Source organism: Cervus canadensis, chromosome 29 (genome assembly GCF_019320065.1).
Source record: "Cervus canadensis isolate Bull #8, Minnesota chromosome 29, ASM1932006v1, whole genome shotgun sequence".
In the NCBI taxonomy this organism is placed as follows: Eukaryota; Metazoa; Chordata; class Mammalia; order Artiodactyla; family Cervidae; genus Cervus; species Cervus canadensis.
Window position 1 is genome coordinate 14,969,275 of NC_057414.1, and position 20,906 is coordinate 14,990,180.

Sequence of the window (20,906 nt, forward strand, 5' to 3'; positions counted from 1 at the left end):
GTACTGACTCCATGCAGTCAAAAGTCTGCAGCTAACTTTACAGCCAGCCTTCTTCCACATCTGAGGATTCAACCAATTGCGGACGTGTGGTGCTATGGTGCATATTTAGGAAAAATGAAAAAAATACGTGTACAAATCCACACAGTTCAAACTCGTTGTTCAGGGGTTAACTGTAATTCATTCATAATTAACAACTCTATGTTTAGATTTTTACACAGACACAGTACTGTGAAAAACATCCCTGTCCATACATCTTGGAATAGCTTCCTGAGAATGGAATTGCTGATTCAAACAATATGTATGTTTTAATTTTAAAATGTTTGTTGTCAAATCATATTTCTACCATCTCTATATGAGAGTAACCTTTTCTTTTCATCCTTACTGACAATAGGTGTTATTGCTCTTTTAAATTTTTGCTGGTCTGATGGGTGTAAAGTGATTTCTCAATAGTCCTTTAATTTGCATTCCCCTGACTTGCAGAGGGCATATTTTTGCATATTTATTGGTAATGTACTATGACTTATTTATATTCTTTGATCTTTTTTCTTGGGCAAAGCTGAAACTCATTTTCTTTGGGCTTCCTTTTTTTCATGTTAGTTTGTAACAGCATTTTTCTAATTTGTTGTTTCTAACTTTTATATCTTTTGTCATGTGAAATGTTTTAAACTTTTATTTATCAAACATGTACAATTTTTTGTTTATATCTCCTGAATTTCCTTCCTTGTGTAACATGGTTCTTCTAACTTCTGGACAATATGTATAATTTCTTCAAAGATTTTTATATTTTTCATCTAAATCTTTAATTAATTTGAATTACACTTTTGCATGTAGTATAAAATAGGAATCCAATAAAAGATTTTTATAATAAATGTTAAGCTCAGTTAATCCAGTTTCTCCTGATAATTTCCTGTTGGATTCAATTTGGAATTGAATTAAGCTTATATATTATCTTTGAAAGAACTGGCATTTTTATAATAGTAAATTTCCCTATCCAGTAATATGGCATGGCTTTCTATTTCTTCATCTCTTATTTTATGCTTTTCAATAAGACCTTACAATTTTCTTCATATAGTTTCTGTGCCTTTCTTTTTAAATTTATTCTCAAGTATTTTATAATTCTTGTCACTATTGTAAGTGGAATATTTTCCTTTTTCCATATTCAAAAACTTACTGTTAATATAGAAAAAAAGCCAAACTATCTTTTAATTCTAGTAGGCTTTTTAGAGGTTCTTAAGTGTTTTGAGATATGCAGTTGTATCAACAAAAATAGTTGTATCTCTTCTACTGTTCATGTCAGTAATTTTTGTCATATTGAACTTGCTGAAACTTCCAAGAGAATATTAAGTAGTCATAGTGATTATTGGCAAATTTGTCTAATTTCTGATTTTAGGTGAAACCGTTTCAGAGTTTTACTATTTAGGATAATATTCTTGATTTATGGTCTTTATTATGTCTTTCTATTCCTGAATTACTTAGAGTTTTTAAGATTTGCTTCTGTTTTTTTTTTTTCGGCTCGCAGGGCACGCGCGGACCAGCCGGGCGGCCCGGGCGGCCTGCTTCTGTTTTATCAAATGCCCTTTCAACATATGTGACATCATGTAGTTTTTGTCCATTAGTTTTTTGATGCGTAAATACACTGTGATTGATAGATTTCCTGATACTGATCCACCTTTAAATTCCTGGAATAAACCTTTCTGATTATTATATTCATTTTCGAGTGGTGTCATTAACAAACTGCCACAAACTTAGTGTCTTAAGACAATAGAAACTTACTGTTGTATAGTCTGGAAGCTAGAAGTCTAAAATCAAGGTGTCAATAGGACTATGAAAAGAAAAAGAAAGTGAATTAGCTCAGTCGTGTCCAACTCTTTGCAACCCCATGGGCTGTAGCCTACCATGCTCCTCTATCCATGGGATTTTCCAGGCAAGAGTACTGGAGTGGGTTGCCTTTTCCTTCTCCAGAGGATCTTCCTGACCCAGGGATTGAACCCGGGTCTCCCTCATTGTAGGCAGATGCTTTACCGTCTGACCCACCAGGGAAGTCTCAATAGGACTATGCTCCCCCTGAAATCTTTGGAGGAGAATTCACCCTTGCCTCTTTATAGCCTCTAGTGATTTGCTGACAATCTTTGCCAGTCCTTGGCTTGTAAATGCATTGCTGCAATGCCCTGTCTTCACATGGCCATCTTTCTGTTTGTTTCTTTATACCATCTTCCCTCTATGTATGTCTATTCTGGTGTCCAAATTTCCCCTTTTAATAGAATCCCTGTCATATTGCATTAGAGTCCACCTTAATGACCTCATTCTTTATTTGGTTACCTCTGTAAAGATCCTATTTACAAATAAGAGCACATTCTAAGGTAACAATAATGGCTGGGACTTCAACATATAACAGTCATACTCTTAACAGTTTTGATATATTACTGCCTTCTATGTGGTAATATTTTACTTAGAAATTAAGATTTGTGTGTGTAAATGAGATTTGTATATAGTTCTCTTTTTTCTGGCTTGTTATACAGTTATTTTGGCTTTATAATATAAGTAGGGAGTATTCTGTTTTTTTAAGTGGTCTGCCATAGTTTAAATAATGTTGGAGTTACAGGACTTTAAAGGTTAGAAGGAACTTAGCTATGAAACCGTCTTGATATTGAACCAGTGAAGATAAACCAAGATGGAAAAGAATATAAAGGAGAATGTGTGTATATATATATATAGATAGGTAGATACCACTCCAAGATGGTGGAGTAAAAGGACATGTGCTCATCTCTCCTGCAAGATTCCAAAATTACAACTCAGGAGGATGTTGGATCCCACCAAAAAAAGATACCCCATGTCCAAGGGCAAAGGAGAAGTACCAGCAAGATGGTAGGAGGGGTGAAATCACCTATACAATCAAACTCCAACCCACCAGAGATGCTCGGAAGGCTCAAACAAAACCTTGTACACACCAGGAGACCCCACAGAGACTGAGCCAGACCTGCCTCTGAGTGTTTGAGTGTGTCCTGTGGAGTTTTGGATCGTCAGTGGCCTGCCACAGGGGCAGGGGCTCTGGGTGCAGCAGACCTGGGTGAGAGACAAGCCCTCTTGGAGGTCGCCATTAACCCCACCATAGAGCCGCCAGAACTTTCAGAGGACACACGGCACAAACAAAACTTTGTGCAAACCAGGACCCAGGAGGAAGAGCAGTAACCCCACAAGAGACTGACCCAGACTTGCCTGTGAGTGTCCAGGAGTCTCCGGCCTGCTGCAGGGTTGGGGGTACTGAGTGCCGCAGTGTGTGTAAGGGAACATTTGAAGGAGGTTGCCATTTTCTTCATTACCTCCACCATAGTTTGGTCTCAGGTCAAACAACAGGGAGGGAACACAGCCCCACCCATCAACAGAAAATTGGATTACAGATTTACTGAGCATGGCCCCGCCCATCAGGACAAGACCCAGTTTCCCCCTCAGTCAGTCTCTCCTATCAGGAAGGTCCCTTAAGCCTCTTATCCTTCTCCATCAGAGGGCAGACAGACTGAAAACCACAATCACAGAAAACTAATCAAACTGATCACATGAACCATAGCCTTGTCCAACTCAATGAATCTATGAGCCATGCCGTCTAGGGCCACCAAAGATGGAGGGGTCACGGTGGAGAGTTCTGACAAAATGTGGTCCACTGGAGAAGGGAATGGCAAACCACTTCAGTATTCTTGCCTTGAGAACCCCATGAACAGTATGAAAAGGCAAAAAGATATGACACTGAACGATGAGCTCCCCAGCTTGGGAGGTGCCCAGTAAGTTACTGGAGAAGAGTGGAGAAATAACTCCAGAAAGAATGAAGGGATGGGGCCAAAGCAAAAGCAACACCCACTTGTGGATGTGACAGGTGATGGAAGTAAAGTCTGATGCTGTAAAGAGTAATATTGCATAGGAACCTGGAGTGTTAGTTTCTTGGAACAAGGTAAATTGGAAGAGATCAAACAGGAGATGACAAGAGTGAACATCAACATTTTAGGAATCAGTGAACTAAAATGGACTGGAATGGGTGAATTTAACTCAGATGACCATTATATCTACTACTGTGTGCAAGAATCCCTTAGAAGAAATGCAGTTGGCAGGATAGTCAACAGAAGGGTCCAAAATGCAGTACTTGGATGCAATCTCAAAAACGACAGAATGAACTCTGTTCGTTTCCAAGGCAAACCATTGAATATCATAGTAATCCAAGTCTATGCCCTGACCAGTAATGCTGAAGAAGCTGAATTTGAACGGTTCTATTAAGACCTACAAGGCCTTCTAGAACTAACACCCAAAAGAGATGTCCTTTTCATTATAGGGGACTGGAATGCAAAAGTAGGAAGTCAAGAGATACCTGGAGTAACAGGCAAATTTGGCCTTGGAGTACAGAATGAAGCAGGGCAAAGGCTAACAGAGTTTTGCCAAGAGAATGCACCGGACATAGCAAACACCCTCTTCCAACAGAACAAGAGAAGACTCTACACATGGACATCACCAGATGGTCAACACTGAAATCAGATTGATTATAGTCTTTGCAGCCAAAGATGGAGAAGCTCTATGCAGTCAGCAAAAACAAGACCAGAAGCTGACTGTGGCTCAGATCATGAATCAAATTCAGAGTTAAATTGAAGAAAGTGGGGAAAACCACTCGACCATTCAGGTATGACCTGAATCAAATCCCTTACAATTATACAGTAGAAGTGACAAATAGATTCAATGGATTAGATCTTATAGAGTGCCTGAAGAACTGTGTATGGAGATTCATGACATTCTACAGGAGGCAATGATCAAAACCATCCCCAAGAAGAAGAAATGCAAAAAGGCAAAATGGTTTTCTGAGGAGACCTTACAAATAGCTGAAAAAAGAAGAGAAATGAAAAGCAAAGGAGAAAAGGAAAGATATACCCATTTGAATGCAGAGTTCCAAAGAATATCAAGGAGAGAAAAGAAAGCCTTCCTCAGTGATCAATGCAAAGAAATAGAGGAAAACAAAAGAATGGGAAAGACTAGATATCTCCTCAAGAAAATTAGTGATACCAAGGGAATATTTCATGCAAAGATGGGCACAATAAAGGACAGAAATGGTATGGACCTAACAGAAGCAGAAGATATTAAGAAGAGGTAGCAACAATACACAGAAAAACTGTACAAAAAAGATCTTCATGACCCAGATAACCACAATGGTGTGATCACCACCCTAGAGCCAAACATCCTAGAATGCGAAGTCAAGTGGTCCTAAGGAAGCATCACTATGAACAAATCTAGTGGCTGTGATGAAATTCCAGTTGAGCTATTTCAAATCCTAAAAGTTGATGCTGTTAAAGTGCTTCACCCAATATGGCAGCAAATTTGGAACACTCAGCAGTGGCCACAGGACTGGAAAAGGTCTGTTTTCATTGCAATCCCAAAGAAAGGCAATGCCAAAGAATGTTCAAACTACTGCACAATTTTACTCATCTCACACACTAGCAAAGTAATGCTCAAAATTCTCCAAGCAAGGCTTCAGCAATACATGAACCGAGAACTTTCAGATGTTCAAGGTGGATTTAGAAAAGGCAGAGGAACCGGAGATCAAATTGCCAACATCTGTTGGATCATCAAAAAAGCTAGAGAGTTCCAGAAAAACATCTACTTCTGCTTTATTGTCTATGCCAAAGCCTTTGACTATGTGGATCACAATAAACTGGAAAATTCTGAAAGAGATGGGAATACCAGACCACCTGACCTGCCTTTTGAGAAACCTGTATGCAGGTCAGGAAGCAACAGTTAGAACTGGACATGGAACAACAGACTGGTTCCAAATTGGTAAAGGAGTTCATCAAGACTGTATATTGACACCCTGCTTATTTAACTTATATGCAGAATACATCATGTGAAATGTTGGGCTGGATGAAGCACAAGCTATAATTAAGATTGCCGGGAGAAATATCAATAACCTCAGAAATGCAGATGAAACCACCCTTATGGCAGAAAGTGAAGAAAAATTAAAGAGCCTCTTGATGGAAGTGAAAGAGGAGAGAGTGAAAAAGTTGTCTTAAAACTCAACATTCAGAAAACTAAGATCATAGCATCCAATCCTATCACTTCGTGGCAAATAAATGTGGAAACTTGAAAACAGTGACAGACTTTATTTTGGGGGGCTCCAAAATCACTGAAGATGGTGACTGCAGCCATGAAATTAAAAGATGCTTGCTCCTTGGAAAAAAAGCTATGACCAACCTAGACAGCATATTAAAAAGCAAAGACATTACTTTGCCAACAAAGGTCCATCTAGTCAAAGCTGTGGTTTTTCCAGGAGTCACGTATGGATGTGAGAGCTGGACTATAAAGAAAGCTGAGCGCAGAAGAATTGATGCTTTTGAACTGTGGTGTTGGAGAAGACTTGAGAGCTTCTTGGACTGCAAGGAGACCCAGCCAGTCCATCCTAAAGGAAATCAGACCTGAATATTCACTGGAAGGACTGATGCTGAAGCTGAAACTCCTTATTGGATATATAGTTGAGAAATATTTTCTCCCATTCCATAGATTGCCTCTTAACTCTGTTAATTGGTTTCCTTTGCTGTGAAAGAAACTTTTTAGTTTGATGTAGTCCCACTTGTCTGTTTTTGCTTTTGTTGCCTGTGCTTTTGGTGTTATATCCAAAAAATCATTGTGAGGGGCAATGCTAGGTAGCTATTTCCCCATGTTTTCTTCTAGGAGTTTTTTAGTTTCAGGTGTTCCATTTAAGCCTTTAATCTATTTTGAGTTAGTTTTTGAGTAGTCTAGGATAGAGGTCTAGTTCTACATGTTTTCTTGTGAATATGTAGTTCTCCAGCAACAATTATTAAAGACACCACCCATTCCCCATTGTGTGTTTTCGGTGTCCTTTTTAAAGATTATTTGACCTACACGTGTGGGTTTGTTTCTAGATTCTTTGTTCTGCGTTTATCACATGCCACAGTCACCACAGAATGTTTTCATTCACTCTATAAATATTTATTGAATGTCTGATATATGTCTAGCAGAATTCTAGGATTATGAGTCAGACTAGATCCTTGAACTCATGGAGGTTAACGTTAGTGGCTATAAACGTACGGTTCTGATATAAACAGTTAACTGGTTGGTTATGCTAGAGTGATAGGAGGTTGTGGAGTGCAGGGGCTGTGTGGGAGCTACCTGACACTGTATTGGGATCAGAAAAGGCTTCTGAGGAATAGCCAGCCAGCCAGCCAGTGGTGGGAGGGAGTCATGATAAGGTGATATAATGCAGGTGCTGCAGTGGTGAGGAACCCACCTGCCGGTGCAGGAGACCTGAGAGATGTGGGTTTGATCTCTGGGCCAGGAAGATCCCCTGGAGAAGGAAATGGCCACCCACTCCAGTATTCTTGCCTGGAAAAGTCCATGGACAGAGGAACCTGGCAGATTACAGTTCATTGGGTCGCAAAGAGTCAGACACGACTGAGTGGCTGAGCATACAAGGTAATGTAATGTGCAGAGACAAGAGACAGAAAGTCAAGGAGACTAGTAGAATTCTGTAACAACAAAGAGCTGCTGGTCATTGCGTGTTTACTATATGCCTTGCTGTCTGCCAGATACTTGTGGTACATTAATGCCTACATCCTTATACCATGTGTGGGGGAGCTGGGGATAGGCTATTATCCCCACAGAAAACAGTTTTAGAGCAATTTGCCCAAGATCATCCAGCTTGTGACTGGTTTGGATAGCTCCAGATGTGTAGTGACGACTGTCAGACCCCATGGTCCTGCCCGTTCTGTTCTCGTCACTGATCCCCACCCTTCCATCGCTGCCCCTACTCAGCCCCCGCGCTGCGTCCTTGGTCCTCTACTCCTCTGGCTGTGGGCTGCCCCTCGAAGGATAGAGACACCTTCAGCTTCTTTCTTCTGCATCACAGAATAGCTTCAGGTTCTCTCTTCAGAATGGCTTCCAAGCTGTCCATTTTCCACACCAGGTATGCTTTCCTCACGTGACCTTTCCTGGTGGAACATGTGTGAAATTTCCCACAGGGAGCCAGAATCCTTCACGTCCCAGGCTTCCTTAACCCGGGTCACCTGCTCTGTTTCCCTGAGGAGACCTCACAAGGCCTCCACTGCAGCTGAAACAGCTTACTCTGTCTGTGTATGTGATTCTCATTTCTCACACTCTTTCTTACTTCCCGACCTTGGCACATGCTTTTCCTTCCACCAAAAAATCCCCTTTCCCTACGTCACATGGCCATGTCCTATTAATGTTTCAAGTTTATCTGCATGAATTTTACACCATACAAAATCTTCTCTGATCTTCCCCTGTTAAGTTTCACTCCTCGAAGCCATCCTTTCCTTAGCATCTGTCATACCACAGTATTACAATTGCCTGTTTTTTGTAAGCTACCCATCCCCTTACCAGGAGGCTCACTGGTTATGGTCCTGGTTGACCACTATACCTCAACACTTAGCGCAGTCCCTGAATATGGAAGGCACTGAAAAATGTTGTGTTTGATGAGTAAATGAACAAGTGGATGAGTGAATGAGGAATGAATCAGTCCGTTATGTGTTTTCTGCCTGAGTGCTTTCATTTTCCAAAGTAAAGAAATACCTTTTTCTTTACTAAATCCTACCAGTCCCTTAAGGGACCAGATTAAATTTTATCTCCTCCTTGAATTCATCTCCCATTACTCTAGGGCCCAGTTAGCTCTCTTTTGACTTTCTTTAGCAGTGGTAATTATAACAATTCAGCACTCAGTTTTGAATTGTCTTCTTTTATTTTTTATTATGGGTCTGTTTTGTCTCAGTCATAGTTCTTGTGGGAGAAAGGGCTTACATTTCATGTTTTTCTTCATATAAGATTTGGTATAGTATAAAACTCAGGGAGGCCTTCCCTGGTGGCTCAGACAATAAAGAATCTGCGTGCAATGCAGGAGACCTGGGTTCCATCCCTGGGTCGGGAAGATACCCTGGAGTAGGAAATGGTAACCCATTCCAGTGTTTTTGCCTAGAAAATTCCAGTCACAGAGGGGCCTAGCGGGCTACAGTCCACGGGGTCACAAAGAGTCAGACATGACTGGGCAACTGAGCACACACACACACACACACACACACAAGGCTCAATGAATACCTGTGGATTTATGGGACTCACCTGTTGTCTAAGAGACATGAATAAGTTATCAAGGAAACCACTGATAATATCATTAAAGAGTTAACCAAAGCTTTGTCTTACCTCACTTCCTACATGATCTCAGTCCCAGTAGTTGCTGACATTGATCGATTCAAAAAACATTTGGGTTCCTATTGGTGCAGTATAATTTAGCACATACATTACATCATATCTATATTATTTACTGTTTTTCATGCATGTTACTTTACTCAGTTTTATTATATTTTCAATAAAGGCAGAGTCACTTTTTGATATTTGATTATCTCTGTAGAACTTTTACATTAGCACACACATATACATACATAACATATATGTCTAAAGGTTGCTTAATGGGCTGTCATATAATGGAATGCCATTGGTTATAGCCTTCAACGTGATGCTTATTAAAATAGCACTTAATCATTTATATTTTATGAGGATTATCCTTCGCATAGGAAGGTTTTTTTAAACAATTTTAATGTGGCTTTACTTATTTATTTTGGCAGTGCTGGGTCTTCATCGCTGTGCAGGCTCTTTCTCTAGTTGTGGTGAGCAGACGTCTCACTGCGCCGGCCTCTGGCAGAGCATGGGCTCGGGGCTCAGGGCACGCGGGCTGGATAGTCACGGCTCCCGGGCTCCAGGGCCCAGACTTGGTAGCTGTGGCGCTCAGGTTCAGTGGCCCTGTGGCACGTGGGGTCTTCCCAGATCAGGGATCAAACCCATGTCCCCTGCATTGGCAGGTGGACTCTTTACAGGGATCAAACCCATGTCCCCTGCATTGGCAGGTGGACTCTTTACCACTGAGCCACCAGAGAAGCCTAGGAAGGTGTTTTTTTTTTTAATTGAAATTTACTTGGCATAAAATATTATGTTGGTTTCAGGTGTACCTCATAGTGATTCAACATTTGCGTGTGTTATGAAATGATCACCACATTAGTTCAGTAACCATCTGTCCCATATAAAGTTATTTCAGTTTTATTGACCATATTCCATATGCTACATAGTACGTATGATTGCTTATTTATTCTATACCTGGAGGTCTGCACCTCTAAACCCCCTTCACTTATTTTACCCGCCCCCAGCACCCTCCCCTCCAGCAACTCTCGTCCTCTGTATCCTCGAGTCTGTTTAGTTTTGTTTTTTAGATTCCATATATAAGTGAGGTTATATATTTGTCCTTCTCAGTCTGACTAATTTCACATAGCATAATAGCCTCTAGATTCATCCATGTTGTCCCCCCAAAATTTCATTTTTTTATTGTGGCTGAGTAATATTCCATTGTATATATACACCATATCATTTTTTATTCATTTGTCTTTTGATGGACACTTAGGTTGCTTCTGTATCTCAGCTGTTGAAAATAATGCTTCAGTGAACTTTGGGATATATGTATTTTTTCAAGTTAGTCTTTTTGTTTCCTTTAGATAAATACACAGATGTGAAATTGTTAAATCGTATGACACTTCTATTTTTAATTTTTTGAGGAAACTGCATAGTTTTTTCCATAGAAACGGTATCACTTATATTCCCACCAATAGGGCACAAGCATTGCTTTTCTCCACATCTTCACCAATACTTGTAATTATTGTCTTTTTTATGATAGCCTTTCTAACAAGTGTAAAATGGTTGCATTGTGGTTTTGATTTACTTTTCTCTGATTAGTGTTGAGCATCTTTTCATATCTTTTGGTCATCTGTATGTCTTCACTGGAAAATGTCTGTTCATATCCTCTATTCATTTTTAATGGGATTTTTTTTAATGTTGAGTTGTATCAGTTCTTTATATATTTTAGAAATTAAGCCCTCATCAGAGGTATCATTTGTGAATATCTTCTTCCATTCCTTAAGCTGCCTTTTTATTTTGTTTATAGTTTCCTTCCTTGTGCAAATGCTTTTTAGTTTGATGCAAGCACATTTGTTTATTTTTGCTTTTTTATTCTTACCTGAGGAGACAGATCCAAAAAAATACCACTAAGACCAGTGTTGATAAGTATACTGTGTTTTCTTCTAGGAGTTCTTCGGTTTCAGGTCTCACATTAGGTCTTTCCTAAGGGTTATATATTTACTTTTGGCCATGCCGGGCCTCCATTGCTGCACGTGGGTTTTCTCTAGTTGGGGCATCAGGGACTACTCTTTAGCAGGGGCATGTGGGCTTCTTCTGTAGCAGAGCATGGACTCTAGGTGCGCAGGCTCAGTCATTGTGGCCCACAGGCTTTGTTGTCCCAAGATATGTGGAATCTTGCCCCAAGATATGTAGGGCGTCTGGGAATCTTCCCAGACCAGGGATCGAATCCATGTCCCCTGCATTGGCAGGCAGACCTGCCATTTTTAACCACTGGACCACCAAGGAAGCCCTTACATATAAGTCTTTAATCCATCCATGTTTATTTTGTGCATGGTGTGAGAGTAGTTCAGTTTGATTCTTCTGCATGTAGCTGTCCATTTTCCCAACACTGTTTACTGAAGAGGCTGTCTTTTTCCCATTGTATATTCTTGCCTCCTTTGTCATAAATTAATTGACCATATAAGTGTAGATTTATTTCTGGATGCTCTAGTCTGTCCCATTGGTCCATGTACTATTTTTGCTCCAGAGCCATACTGTTTCAATTACAGTAGCTTTGTTCTTGTTGTCATGTCTGACTCTTTGCAACCTCATAGACTGTAGCAGGCCAGGGTCCTAGTCCCCCGCTGTCCCCTGGAGTCTGCTCACACTCACGCCCCCTGGGTGGTGGGACTATCTCACCATCTCATCCTCTCTCCCCTGCTGTCCCCTGGAGCCTGCTCACACACACGCCCACTGGGTGGTGGGACTATCTCACCATCTTATCCTCTCTCCCCCGCTATCCCCTGGAGTCTGCTCACACTCACGCCCGCCCACTGGGTGGTGGGACTATCTCACCATCTCATCCTCTGTCCCCCACTGTACCCTGGAGTCTGCTCACACTCACGCCCACTGGGTGCTGGTGCTATCTCACCATCTCATCCCCTGCTGCCCACGCCCCCTTTTGCTTTGTAGAACAGTCCAAACTCAGGGAAGCATGAAACATCCAGCTTTGTTCTCCTTTCTCAATATTTTTTGGTTATTCAAGGTTTTTTGTGTTTTTGAACAAATTTTAGAATTATTTCTGCTAGTTCTGTGAAAAATACAATTGATATTTTGATAAGGATTGCATTGAGTGTGCAGATTGCCTTGTGGAGTAAGGTCAGTTTTAAAATATTAATTCTCCTAATTTATAGCATATCTTCCATTTGTTTGTGATATCTTCAATTTCTTTCATCAGTGTCTTATAATTTTCCAAGTATATGTCTTTTACCTCCTTAGGTAGATTTATTCCTAGGCATTTTATTATTTTAATGTGATTGTAAATAGGGTTGTTTTCCTAATTTCTCTTTCTTGTTTATTGTTAATATATAGGAATGCAAAATATTTCTGTATATTAATTTTGTATCCTGCAACTTTAATGAATTAATTTTTATGTCTAATAGTTTTTTGGTGGCATCTTGAGGATTTTCTATATATAGTTTCATGTCATCTGCAAACATTGATGGTTTTACTTCTTCCTTTCCAATTTGAAATCTCTTTATTTCTTTTTCTTGTCTCATTACTTGGCTAGGACTCCTAGTACTGTTAAATAAGTGGCAAGAATGAGTATCCTTCTCTTGATCCTAATCTTAGAGAAACTTTTCAGCTTTTCACTGTCAATATGATGTTGGCTATGTGTTTGTCATATAGGGTCTCTATTATGTTGAGATATGTTCGCTCTATGCCTACTTTCTGGAGAACTTTTATCATAAATGGATGTTAAATTTTGTCAAAACCTTTCTCTATATCTATTGTGATGATCATATAACTTTTATTCTTCAATTTTTTAATGTGGTATGTCATACTGATTTATTTGTGGATATTGAACCATCCATATACCCCTGGGATAAATCCCACTTACTCACAGTGTATAATCTTTTTAATGTATTGTTAAACTTGATTTGCTGACATTTTGTTGAGAACTTCTGCATCTATGTTCAGCAGTGATATTGACCCGTGACTATTTGTTGTGGTGTCTTTGTCTGGTTTTTGCATCATCTGATACTGGTCTCCTAGAATGAGTTCAGAAGCATTCCATCCTCTTCAGTATTTTGGAATAGTTTGAAAAGGATCAGCATAAACTCTTCTTGGGTAATATCCACTACTCTATCTTCCAGTTCACTGGTCTGTTCTTTTCTATCATATAATCTACTGTTTATTCTTTATAGTGTATTTTTTTATGTCAGTTGTTGTATTATTAAGCTCTTTTTGGTTTTTTGTGTTTTCTCTTTGTTAAACTTATTGTTGTATTCATCCATTCTTCTCCTGAGTCCATTGAACATCTTTAACATCATTACCTCTAACTCTTTACTGGGTAGATTGCTTATCCTACATCTTCTTCATATGGATTTATACCTCTGTCACCTCATTTTGCCCAATTTTCTTTTCTATTTCTTCATACTAGGTAGGTTGGTTATGATTCCTGATTTTGGAGAAGTGGCCTTATGTTGGAGATATCCTATGGGGCCCCGCAGAACACTCCCTGTGTTCACTGGAGTTATATGCTCTGGGGCTGCCTCATACGTGGGCTTTGTAAACCCTCTTCTTGTGGCATGGCCAGCTACTGTGGGCATGCTGGTTGGCAGGGCTGGCTCCCTGCAAAGGGGACTGCTAGCCACTGCCTCATGTATTGCCTGCTTTCCACTGGTGGGTGGGGCTGGATCCCAGCATAGCCGATCATGGGGCCTATGAAGTCCAAGGTTGGTGTCAACCCTCTAGTGGGTGGGGCCAGATCCTGGCACAGCTGAATGTTCAGTCCATGAAGTCCTGGGACTGGTGCCAGCCAGCTGGGGGGCAGGTAACCTCTGGCACAAAGAGGCTAAAGGGAGGTCTCCAAAATGGTGCTTGTCAGTGCTGGTGTGCATGTGGTAGAGTAAGCTCCCAGGAATGGTTGCCACTAGTACCTCCATCCCCAGGGTTGTCCTAGCTGCCACGCCCCTCTCCAGGAGGCTCTCCAAGATGAGCAAGTCCATCTGACCCAGGCTCCTTTCAAACTGCTGCCTCTGTGCTGAGACTCAGAGCATGAGAAATTGTGTGTGTGTTCTTTAAGAGTGGAGTCTCTGTTCCCTGTAGCCCTCTGGCTTCCTCAAAGGTAAGGCCTGCTAGTTTTCAAAGCCAGGCATCCTAGAGGCTCATCTTCCCAGGACAACACCCCCAGGCTAGGGAGCCTGATGTGGGGTTCAGGTCCCTTGCTGCTTGGGGAGGATGTCTGCAGTGGTGGTATTCTTTCAGTCTGAGAGTTGCTGATCCAGGGATGTGATTCTGACTACACCCTTCTTAGTCCACCCCTTCCACTCATCTCGTTATGGTTCCTTCTTGATATCTTTAGACATGTAGAATCTTCTCTGCTAGTCTTCAGGTTGTTCCCATAAGTAGTTGCTGTGTATGGAGTTATTATAGTTTGAGTTCAGGGTCTTCATACTATGCTATGCTATGCCACCTTGAACATGCTCCCCCCATAGAGGAAGCTGACTATAACTGCTCTCCATTTTTTATATGTGAAGATTTGGAATTAACTTTGCTAACTAACATAGTCAAGCCATTGTCCTAAGAGAAAAATCTCAAGTGTCTACTGAATAATAAAAAAGAGTTCTGTATGACTCTTGTGTCTTTTAAGCTATAATCTGTTATGTCATTTATTTACCACTTAATAGTTTAAAGATTTCATAAAGAAAATTCATATCTGTTATGTGTTAATATCCCATAATTAGATAGTTAATTCTCTCTAAAATAATTGGAATGAATAAGTAAGCATATAATTAAATAATTTGTGCTGAAATTTTACCTCAGGCAATAAAAACCATAATATTTACATCATTATTTTTAAGTCTTCTAAATATGTAGTATTTCTATAATATTAAAATTAACAATTATTTTTTCCTTCCTAGACAAGTGGAATTATTGATATGAAGGTAGGTCATTTCTGAATTACTAGAGCTTTGATAACTTTTCTGCTTAAGTGTGAAGCTCCCTGATTATTTACACTTAGGGAAAAAAGGTTGAAAGTTCACACCCACCCAATAGTAGAAACAGCAGTCTTGCACTCAGTACTTTACCTATTGCACACCTGGGGCTGTGACAACCCCCATTTTCCTTTGCAAAATTTACTAATGGAACTAACCACCTGGCATGTGAGTTTTACTCTGGTCTCAGTGACATACCAGAATTAGCAAGAGGTTTTTGGTTTATTTGGATATTTTTTGGTGTGTTTTTGTTTGTTTGTTGCCTTGAAAAAGATGTTTTCCATGGATTTGTGCAAAAGCTTGACTATATAGAGAAAAGTGAGGGGTTTATCTTTATTCTGCTCCTGGGTAATTAGCAAAGAATCAAGTTTATCATGATAGGCTTTTTTGTGATTCCATATTTACTTAGACTTATATTTGTATTTGTTAAATTTTCTTTCACTTAGGGAAGGTGTTATAAAATTAGATTTAGTCAGAACTCAGAACTTACAGTAATTTTTAAGACTAATTGGCCTTTCACTATCCATACAGTTTGCTAAATAAAATAACAACCTAAAAAATTAGTACCCTCATAAGCATCTAAAAGGCTTCCCTAGTAGCTCAGTTGGTAAAGAATCTGCCTGCAATGCAGGAGACCCGGATTTGATCCCTGGGTGGGAAGATCCCCTGGAGAAGGGAATGGCTACCCCCTCCAGTATTCTTGCCTGGAGAATCCCCATGGACAGAGGAGCCTGGTGGGCTACAGTCCTTGGGATCACCAAGAGTTGGACACGATTTTGTGACTAACTTTAAGCATCTAAAACATTCATTTACATGCTGTAAATTAATATACTAACTTTAAAACATGATTAAAGTCAGCCCTTCTATAGAAATACTTTGTTAGTCTATTGTTTAAGAGAAAAAGTACTCTTATAAAATACTATCATTCAGACAGTTCAGTAACCCAACTGTGTGTCCAGGTAAACAGACAGCATGAGGTTTCACCATTTCAAGAAGAAAAGTCAGTTAAAACTATGAAACCTTAAAGTTTGGGGGGTGGGGGTAGGGAATAAGAAATTGATTGGGCCTGTAAAAAGAACCCATCAACAATACATAGGTAAAGTTTAATCAGTGCCTTTTTTCACATGATAACCATCTACTGGAGGATGTATTTTTGAAATCATTGGAAAAGTATTTAGAAAAAAAATGAAATGAGAGAGCACCAAAAATGCTATCCAGGAAAATGGAAAATATTTTTAAATACAAATTGTATAAATCCATCACCTGTGTAATTCTCTCAGGTCATACTTACAACATTTGTTTACTTATGGTACATTTAGAAAATTGTGGGTTTTTAAAAAAATCATTACTATCATTCTTAAATACTTTAAACCAACACTGGGCCGAAAAGTCACAGGTGAAATCTAATTTTATATGAAATTTTTGAATGAAATTGTAACAGAGCAGGAGACTATCAAGAGTTATGTATTTTGACTAGGAGATGTCTTTTTAGGAGTGAAATTTTGAATCTTTTCCAAGATTGTTTTTCAAACAGATCTGCCCATGAGTGTTCTCCTTTGGAGAGGAAAATTGTATTAGGTCTGCCTTCTTTATATTTATCACAAATGGGCTCAAATTTTAGAATAAGCAATCCTGTCTCCTTTAAAGCAGATTATAGATTACTTTTTTATCTGTACTAGTATATCTCAAATGAGCAAAGTTAACATATACTAAAGGCAAGGGCCTAACAAGCAGAGAAATACCTTAAATGACCCTTCTTTCCCAAAGGTCACATTGGCCAATATTGTTTTGAGAATGTTTGACCTCCTGGGGCATTTTTTTTCCATTCAAAAGTAGACCTTTCTAAAGATTTATAAACTTCTATAAAAGTATAGTGTAGGTGGCTCAGATGGTAAAGAATCTGCCCACAATGTGAGAGACCTAGTTTCGATCCCTGGATTGGGAAGATACGCTGGAGAAGGGAATGACAACCAACTCCAGTATTCTTGCCTGGAGAAGTCCACGGACAGTGGAGCCTGCTGGGCTATTCTCCATGGGATCTCAAGGAGTCGGACACTACTGAGTGACTAACACACACACATAATAATTAGGCAGTAAACAGAAGTTTTAATGAACAGATTTGTCCTTTGAAGCAAAACATAAAACAGGTAAGCATTTTTAATGCTTAATATATACATTTCTATTCTTATTTATCAATATTTATATTAATATAGTATATGAATAATTTTAGATGTGCAATTAGTCAAAAATTTTTGAGTGACTTTATCACATGCCAGCCCATATGCAATGGCACTCAAAGCCTTAAATTTAGAAACTTAAAAATGGCAGTTCTAAGCCATAGTCATCTATAGTCTTACGAGTTTTTAAACATAGAAAATTGGAGCTTCAAAAAGATATTTTACTCATGTTATGCTTTTTGTACTAAAATATTGATCTTCTGAAAGCAGAGAACTATTGTTTAATCAGCAACTACATAATTCATGGGTATTCAAATCATTGTTCTATTATAAAGGACTTCATGGGGTTGTTTAAAGCATTTTCATGAGTTTTCATGTCAGAATATATCCTGTTTTTTAAAATTTTGTGAGAAGAAAAGTTTAGACTCTCCCTAAAAAACTTCTTACAGCATTTAATTAAAAGAGCATCAGAAATCTTTAATCTTGCTCTAAATTTTTCATGTTGTGATTTAAATATGTTTCTTATTCTTCTATTACATTAACCATTGGGTTGCCCATACCAGACAGTGAAACTTTTTCATGATGCTGCATTGCTCAAGACTGTGTGTTGTTGGCACGGTCTCATCCAGGATCTAGTGATCCTGGTATAGAATGGTCCAGAATCAGACTGCCATCATATGGAATTAATATATAATTTTTCATATCACCCAACAGTGAGGGGTTGATATGTGATTTTCTATAATGACATATATTGCTTTAATGTGAAAAAAAAATCTTTTAAAATTAAAAGATATGTTAATTCTTTTGTATTGTTAGTAATGTTAGTTCCATTACTAATCGATTAGCACTAGGAGGCGTACAGTATTAACACAGAAAGTCTTAAAACTAGCAATTTGTTCTAGCTACGGAGAACAGTAATGCAGGCAGTGAGCCTCTTCTGTACTGGAGCATGGGCATCCCTCTCCTTGTGAAGTGTTCAGTGGCAGCCGTCACTGAGGACCTGCGTTGTGAGAAGGTGGGGGTGAAGAGAGGCATTTAGGAGGTACACAGGAGTAAAGTCACACGCCTCACCTTACATAGAAGGGTCTTTCCAACATGTGTGCAAATGCACAGAAAATATGCGTCACTTGTAAGTAACAATTTTTTCAATGATAGTTTATTTTATTCTCTAGAGTGTAGACTTCACTAACAGGGAACATTCAAGGCATACATCTATTAACAAACTGGAATACGAGAATGAAAGGCTCCGAAATGATCTCGCAAAACTTCATGCCAGTGGAAAATCAACATGGGCTAATCAAAATACCTATGAAGAAGCAGGAAGGTATGCCTATCAAAGCCAAATAAAAATGGGGTAAAAATGAAGATGGGTATGCTGGCTCCACTTACATAAGGATATAAATGTACAAACATTCAAGTGAAATTTGTTTTTAAATAATCAAATTGTAATTTTATACACTTTCCCTTCAGCTGCTTAAAATTTGTTTATGGGGACAATTCCATAGTCTAGATACACTGATACATGAAATTCTATGGTCTCAGTAGCTTTCAAAGGATAACAGTGAAATGAGTAGACTGTTAAAATGAATTTTTGTCAGTTCAGAGCTTTCTTAGAACCTGATGTGGCATACAGAATATGCAAAAGTAATCTCTTTTTTTATGTAGGAATACAGGAAGATAGCATGTCTGGCTTAACTTCAAATATATGTACACTTTATAGTGACACTCTAGCAGTGGTGACAAACTGCGGTCGTTTCATAGGCAAGAACCTGTGGATGTGTAAGAGAGGTCTTCTCTGAGTGAAGAGAAGCATGTGGAAAATCAATACCTGCTGCCTACATTATCCCCAGGCTCTTTAAAATGTCTTACTTTCAAATTTAAGTAAATACATCAGCCTTAACATTTGCCTAATTTCTTCAACTTTAATAAAATATGTTTGGAGTCAGAACTGTCTCTGGAGTCCTTTCACCATTTTCCAGTACTGGAAAATGCTCAGCAAAACAAACAAGTTTCTTTTCTACAGGATTTTGCAAAGCCATTAATGTGCTAATTACTTTGTGAGTTTCCAGGAACAGGTATGGTGTGCAATATTCCCCAAACTTATTTGATATCAAGTTTATTAACATTCCATGGTGCTGAGAAATGGTGAATCAATGGGCCCAGACCTAACATCAATACAACTTTTGTTTAAAAGCTCATAATACTTAGCATGAAAACTTCACATACAAATAATTAATACTTGCAGCTTTGGGGAATTCAAATATTTAACCTTTATTTTCCCATCTGACAAGCAGGGATAATAACTATAAGGGTTTTCTGAGGATTACAGGAGGAAACCTATTTCTTTGTAAAATGTTTAATTCCCTAAATGTTAGACATTATCATTGATATTATTATTCTAACAAAATTGTTAATATTTACAATAATATGAATACTTCTCCAACTCGCAGTACCTAAAAAGTATATTTTGGTGGATAAACAAATGGCTGAATCTGACATTTCCTCTAAAGATAGTGTGCTGTTGGGGAAGGGTGATGCCCAGCTCACCAAGCAGCCCAGTCTAGACAGCCCATAAGCCCAGGGGCGTGCTCGACACGTCTGCTCAGCATCCCCGTGCGTGTGGTACATCCTCCCCCGCTGTCACCACCCTAGCCCTGTGTGTGCCCCGAGGATGTGTTCTAACCCAGTGTAAGAAACAGCAGGCACTCAGAAGTGCTGAACTAATCGCCCTTCAGGTGGTCAGGGGAGGCAATGAGAGAAGCCTGCTCCAGGGGCGCAGCTCCAGGGGCGGTATGTTCGGGCCGTGCCCCAGGAGTCCAAGGGATGTGGGGAGGATGAGGGGCGTGCGCCCCAGCCAGAGGGCAGCTCTCTGGTGAGTGTCCCCATGCGGACTGGCCAGTGTGACTGAAAATCTGTCCAGAAGAAGCTAGCCTTGATTTGGGGGGTAAGAATATAATTTCTAATACAGAATAAACCCTTTACAAAGTGCTTCTCTGCCCAAGGATTCATTTCTCCATGGGTCTCATCCCCACCCCTTCTATATAGTTTTTCTCTCGTAAGAGAAAAATAGGACCTTGGTGATGTTATGAAGGGTCTTCACCATATCTTCTCCAGCCACTGGCCTGTACTGCATCCCTGTTAATGCAGAACATTGTTTCCTATTCTTGTTTGTTGGGAACTTGGAAAGCCTTAGGTGAAGGTACTAGATGTTATTGCTTAAACAAAAAGACAGTTGCTCTGCCTTTTCCTGTTTTTAAAGAGTGTTTTTATTATTTGGCTTGCTGGGGCAGTACAGAATGTGTTGAGTGCCTAGCAGAAGCAAGGCGCTAGGGGACACGGAGCGGTGTAAGAGGTAAAATGCTCAGCAGGAGACTGTCTTAATAAGCAGCTCGGGCGACGGTTCCTACCGCAGAGCCCTGTGTCCTGCCAGTCTCATTTGTTGAAAGTTTCATTAAATTTGTTTTAATGGCTTGTCTGATTTCAGTGTTCTCCAGTGACCTGATTTAAAAAAGAAAACAGCATTTCAAATGTTCTGAATAAATTAGTACCATGTAAAACCCACTATGGGGAAAGAATT

At 39.5% G+C, this 20,906-nt stretch overlaps 1 protein-coding gene across 2 annotated transcripts in view; it reads left to right on the plus strand.

Annotated features, from left to right (window-relative positions):
- Positions 1 to 20,906, plus strand: part of DEUP1 (deuterosome assembly protein 1) — a 107,167-nt gene that overhangs the window by 64,296 nt on the left and 21,965 nt on the right. Inside the window, exons 12-13 of one of the 2 annotated variants that reach the window (XM_043452668.1) lie at positions 15,078 to 15,101; positions 18,502 to 18,653. The exons of the other annotated variant lie outside the window; for it this stretch is intronic. Coding sequence (XP_043308603.1) covers positions 15,078 to 15,101; positions 18,502 to 18,653 — 176 coding nt within the window. The remainder of the gene's footprint in view (positions 1 to 15,077; positions 15,102 to 18,501; positions 18,654 to 20,906) is intronic. 2 annotated transcript variants of the gene reach the window in all.